We start from the raw sequence: 6,000 nt of genomic DNA, 5'->3' as shown, positions 1-6,000 counted from the left end.
ATAGCCATTGATATTGTTTCATAGAATGAAACACAAAAGAATTCAAGGAATAAAATTTTGGCAGCTCAAGGGCTTCCCTGGTGGCGCAGTGGTTTAGAGTCCGCCTGCCGATGCAGGGGACATGGGTTCGTGCCCCAGTCCGGGAAGATCCCACATGCCGCGGAGCAGCTGGACCCATGAGCCATGGCCGCTGAGCCTGCGCATCCGGAGCCTGTGCTCTGCAACGGGAGAGGCCACAACAGTGAGAGGCCCGCGTACTGCTAAAAAAAAAAAAAAAAAAATTGGCAGCTCAAAACATCGTGGAAAGAAATGTTATATAGGTGGTGGTTTCAAAAATTTCAGAAACTCAATTATAGTTTTATCTACTAAAAGAGACAAATACATCAAATACAAAAACACAGAAAAGAAACATAAGCTTTGGAAAAGGTAGTCTTTTTAATAACTGCTTTTGTCACCAGGTTAAGTCATGCAGTTACAAAGTAGTTAGAAATTTCTGAAAGGATATTATTGTTAAAAAAAAAGAAAAGCTAATTCTTACATAAATAATATCTAGTACTTCATTGGGACACCACTGTTCAAAAGGCCCTGGCCAAACAACTCCCAAAACACAACCCCAGGTTGTTTCCAGCCCACTGGGAATGAAGCCATGTGCAGAAGATGAGGCCTCTAGATGAGGACAAAGAGTCAGGGCCATTGGCAATGCTCAGAGCCGCCAGCCAGACTCCAGAGGGGCCCAAGTGGTTTTCTTCTGGGGCACTCTACTTGAATTATTGTTCAATTAATCAACACAACAGATCTTCAAAAGAGGACAATTAATTAACATGATAAGGAGGTTACTGCATTCTTTGGACTATATGTCATAATTGTGGTTAGTAAATTCCAACAGTCTTAACAAAAATAGCCTCCGTCATTTGCAGGTATGAAGATAACTTAATTCTCTACCAGGCTTTTTATTTTTGCTGGATGACAATATGCAATTGACAAGTTATAAATGATACTGTTTTATGTTATAAAAATACTAGCTTTTTTCATTATGTTTACAGGCATTCACTGCTTGAGTCAAGGTTAGGCTTGTTAAGTGATTAAAGGCAATTTTATTACAGCAGCATGTACTTATTTTATTCTAAAAGAATAAAATGCATAAAGAGAAAGTTTTTTTTGTTTGTAACCTATAAAATTGAGTTATTTTGCTGATGTAAAATACCAATAACTCACTTGAGGACCATGCTACCTCCTGAAAATGCCATATACCTGCTTCTTAAGTGTGTCAGAGCACCTGATAGATCTGTCCAGAGCTGAAGTGGCAAGTGACTGACTGCTCTTGGACAAAAGGTGCTTTTCCCAGGGCTACAGCTGACTGTGCTGGGAAACAGCCATGGAACAAGGCAGCACAGGCAGAGGGAAACGACTTTACTTAAAGGCAAAGTACCCAAGTGGCTCTCTGACATAGCTCATTTCTACTGTCACTTATTAGCTTATTTATGATCCCCTACCGTTTCTTCTCAAGGGGCTGATTTGGATTGACTTGAGAATGGTGTCCATTATCTATTAAGTCATGAGAGAGAGATTTCTGTGGTTACGTGTAAACTTGTGATAGGTCTGCAGATGAAGAGGTGAAGAGGGTAGTGAAGAAGTCAGCTGCAGTCTGGTCCGGTCTATGTGAAGGTCACACCAGCTTCATTGTACACCTTGAAGACTTTCTCAATGGCGTTGACATAGGCAGCTGTTCTCAGGTCCAATCCCAGGTTATACTTCATGGCTGTGCGCATGATTTGCTGAAATGAAGGAGATGTGATGTGGAGATGGGATGTGACCCTGACTCAAGTAGCCAGGCCATGAACACACAAGGCACATAACAGCCTGGTACAAGTTACCCTAGTACCACTTCAGGACTGGACTTGGGTAGCCAAAGAGAAACTACTCAGGCAGTGAAACAACCTCGAGTCAGGAAGGACTAATTCTCTGGAATTAATACAAATTACTGTTTAGGTGACAGGAGGATGTTACTCCTTAGAATTTAAGACGTGAGTTATCTCCGTGCCCTTTAGACATCCTGTAATCTGGAGCAAGTCTGATACACACTGTGGTAATTAAATGAACTAAGGATGGGGTGAAGAAAATGTTCTGGAGTGAGTGGGGATGGCTACATAGCCTCGTGAACATACTTGAAGGCTGCTAAATTATATACTTTAAAAGGGTGAATGTGGTATGCTAATTATCTCAAAAATTAAAATTAATATCTGCTTCTGCTATTTCAACTTGATGCCAAGTGGATAGAATCTGAACGCAAAAAGAAATTAAGAAAACTGGACTCGAACTGTGCTTAAGGCTTTGAAATAAGGATCAAGTGGTCAAAAAGCCTTTCACATCTACCAGATTCTACGTAGTAAGGTAGCTTCCTGTAGCTGTAACAGAGTGGTGCACTAAGCTGCAACCCAGTTTGGCTGACTAAGCTAAACATGATTCCTTCTAACTTGGCATTATTTCCCAAAGTCTGGAAAACATACGGAAGATCCTAAAAACAACGCCCATCATTTAAGACTGAAAAAGCACATGTTTTGGAACATTTAAACACATCGCTATTTTTCTGTCACTGCACACACAATCTGGCAGCTGAGATGACACCGTTGAGCTGTACTTCACGTAACTACCAGAAACGCAAACAGCATCTGTGTACATACCCTTGCAGAGCGCTCCATGGTGTAAGCTAAGCCAGAGTGCACAATGTCTTTCTCAGAGGCACCCTGTTAGGAAGAAGAATAGTTTAACAAAACCATAAAGACATGCTTCACCTATAAGAGCATAAAGGATTCTTAAGTCAACATACAGCCAGATAGAATTGTTTTTTGTCTTTCAGGAAAGATATACTTAATTTCTGTATAGTACCTTGATACCTATTTAAGTAGTCATGTTTTAACCATAATTTAGTTTTCACTATATTTGACAGCAAACAAATACTCATGAAATTAATATCATGGTAAAACACCACAGGAAAGTATGGACCAAGAAACATAGGCCAAGTAGTGGGCTCAGCACCGGTCAACCAACCATCTGAGATGCAGACCGCAACAACATGTTACCCTGTCGGTGTCAGGGTACATTCATCTCCGCTCCCCAGCACACCACACAGGGCACCGAAAAGAATCGAGCTACCTCCAATAGCAGCTGTGGGGTAGAATCCTGCCTGTATATTCAGCAATGCCACAAACTTTAAAGCTGGAGGGATCTTAGCAGCTCATAATTAACCACCCTAATTCTTCTGATGAGGAAACTGACAACCAGGGAAGTTGGCCAAAGTTACGGGTAGCTTTTTTTAAAATTTAATTTTACTTATTTTATTTTATTTTTGGCTGTGTCTGGTCTTAGTTGTGGCACGTGGGCTCTGTAGTTGGCAGCATATGGGATCTCTAGTTGAGGTGTGCAATCTCAGTAGTTGTGGCCCACGGGCTTAGTTGCCCTGTGGTATGTGGGATCTTAGTTCCCCAACCAGTGATCGAATCCATGTTCCCTGCAGTGGAAGGTGGATTCTTTACCACTGGACCACCAGGGAAGTCCCCAGGTAGCTATTTTTAGAGCTGGGATATAACCCAGCATCTTTGACCACCAAATCAGCTCCTCTCTTTCCTTTGCCAATTATCTCTATAAGTCAGTTTGTTTCAATGGGTTCCTCTAATTTGTTTTTTGGACTGCTTTCTAAAGTTAGGACAAATAACTATCACCACCACTCTTAATATGATATATATAGCTAGCAAACACATCCTGATATGCCAAATAAAAACTTGTTGTTGGTGAGCCACTTTTTATATATGCTGAACTTTATCTAAGAAAGTATATTTCTGTAACACTTGTATCAATTAAGAAACATATGGGGGACTTCCCTGCTTGGTGCAGTGGTTAAGAATCTGCCTGCCAATGCAAGGGACATGGGTTCAAGCCCTGATCTGGAAAGATCCCACGTGCCTCGGAGCAACTAAGCCCATGCGCCACAACTGAGCCTGTGCTCTAGAGCCTGCGAGCCACAACTACTGAGCCCGTGTGCCGCAACTACCAAAGCCCGTGATCCACAACAAGAGAAGCCACCGCAATGAGAAGCCCGCATACCACAACAAAGAGTAGCTCCCGCTTGCTGCAACTAGAGAAAGCCTGCGCGTATGCGCAGCAATGAAGACCCAACGCAGCCAAAGGTAAATAATAAATAAATTTTAAAAAAAAGAGAAACATATGGAACTTCCCTCGTGGTGCAGTGGTTAAGAAACCACCTGCCAATGCAGGGGACACAGGTTTGAGCCCTGGTCTGGGAAGATCCTACATGCCGTGAAGCAACTAAGCCCATGCGCCACAACTACTGAGCCCATGTGCCACCACTACTGAAGCCTGTGCACCTAGAGCCCATGCTCCGCAGTAAGAGAAGCCATCGCACTGCAACAAAGAGTAGCCTCCACTCGCTGCAACTAAGACACAATACAGCCAAAATATAAATAAAATTAAATTTAAATTAAAAAAAAAAACCTTAAAGAAAGAAAAAGAGAAACATACGGGTTAAGTTTTGTTTTGTTCTACCAAGTTAGGAACAGGAAAACTTGCTTTACAAGTGGAATACTGCTATTCCTTTCACCCACTCATTCATTCACCAAACATTTATTGAGTACCTACTATGTTCCAGGCACTCTTCTAGGTACTGGGGACACAGCAGAAAACAAAATAATGAAAATTCTCTGTTCTCCTGGAGTTTATATTCTAGTTAGAGGAGACAGCATATAAAAAACCATGAGGCTGAGTGAGATCACCAAAATTTTGAATTCAGACTGAGAAGTGGTTCAGGGACTGAGGACTTCCAATGTTAACAGGGTACAGGGATGACAAGGATCAGCAGAAGGACTGGCGAGTGAAGCAGGAGGAAACCCAGGAGGATGTGGTGTCCTGGAAGCTAAGAAATATTTCCAGCGGGAGTGATCACCTGTGCCCAGTGAAGTAAGATGAGGACTGAAAAATGACCGCTAGGTTTGGCGATGCTGCCACCACTGGTTACCTTGACAAGAACAGTTTTGGTGAAGTGGTGGGCAGAATAGGAGGTTTGAGTATAGAAGAACTGGGGACAGAGTATACACAACTCTTAAGGAGGTTTGCTGTACGAGAAATAAAAATAGCAAGACCTGGAAGGGCAAGTGGGATTAAGATTTATATTTTTTAAGGCAGCATTTGTTACATTGATAGAAATGACTGAATAGAGGGAAAACTGATGATGCAAGAGAAAGGGGAAGGTTTGCTTGAGCAGTGCATTTGAGAGACTGAAAACAGGCCATCCAACGCCCAGAACAAGACTTGGGCTGAGATGGAAGCACAGAGTTGCTCAAGAGTACAAGACAGGGTACAGATACCAGGAGCTGGGTAGATGTGGAAGTTCCCTGACTGCTTCACTTTTCTGTGAATAGATACCAGGTCATGAACTGGAGTGCAGGGAGAGAAAAAAGGAGAAAATATGATATAATTAACCAAGAGAATGAATGGAACAGGGAAAAGTAGTTTAACTGCTGGGCAGCTGAGAGCCTACTTTAAGTTTGAAGAGTCAGCAGGGCCTCCTGCTATAGCGGAGGAATGGAGGGGGCAGAGAGCTGGATTTCATCAGGGTTCAGGTGTTAACAAGGGAGTGTGATGAAGCAAAACAAGGCCACAGAGTTACTGTAATGATGGTCAATGGAATTTAAGTGCAGACAGGTGTGATGAAGGACAGTGAAAAGATGATGAGGTCAATGATGTAGGTCCTGGAAGGGCCACAGCATGGCTGGGGAGGGGGAAAGTAAAAGCAAGGAGCTGGGGGAAAACACTGGGTTTTCAACTGACACTTATTACAAGACTCCTGCAATAAGTAAGTCACTAAGAGATGAGAAATAGCATTAAAGTCTAAAATTAGAAGCACCGAAAGCATTTGAAAACTGGAAGACTGATACACTGGGCAAAGATTATTTTAAAAAAGGATAAAAATGAAAGGCATCATGGATC

General features: G+C 42.3%; 1 protein-coding gene across 1 annotated transcript in view; it reads right to left on the bottom strand.

Moving 5' to 3' along the window:
* Window positions 1-415: 415 nt before the first annotated feature.
* GLUD1 (glutamate dehydrogenase 1) overlaps window positions 416-6,000 on the bottom strand; it is a 40,265-nt gene continuing 34,680 nt past the window's right edge. Inside the window, exons 12-13 of the mRNA XM_019925731.3 lie at window positions 2,682-2,744; window positions 416-1,775 (exon numbers count right to left, since the gene is read on the bottom strand). Of these exons, the coding sequence (XP_019781290.1) occupies window positions 1,656-1,775; window positions 2,682-2,744 (183 nt within the window). The 3' untranslated portion in view covers window positions 416-1,655. The remainder of the gene's footprint in view (window positions 1,776-2,681; window positions 2,745-6,000) is intronic.

This window comes from Tursiops truncatus, chromosome 16 (assembly GCF_011762595.2).
Source record: "Tursiops truncatus isolate mTurTru1 chromosome 16, mTurTru1.mat.Y, whole genome shotgun sequence".
NCBI lineage: Eukaryota > Metazoa > Chordata > Mammalia > Artiodactyla > Delphinidae > Tursiops > Tursiops truncatus.
Note: the sequence above shows the minus strand (reverse complement) of the source record. Positions and strands in the feature narration are given on the sequence as shown.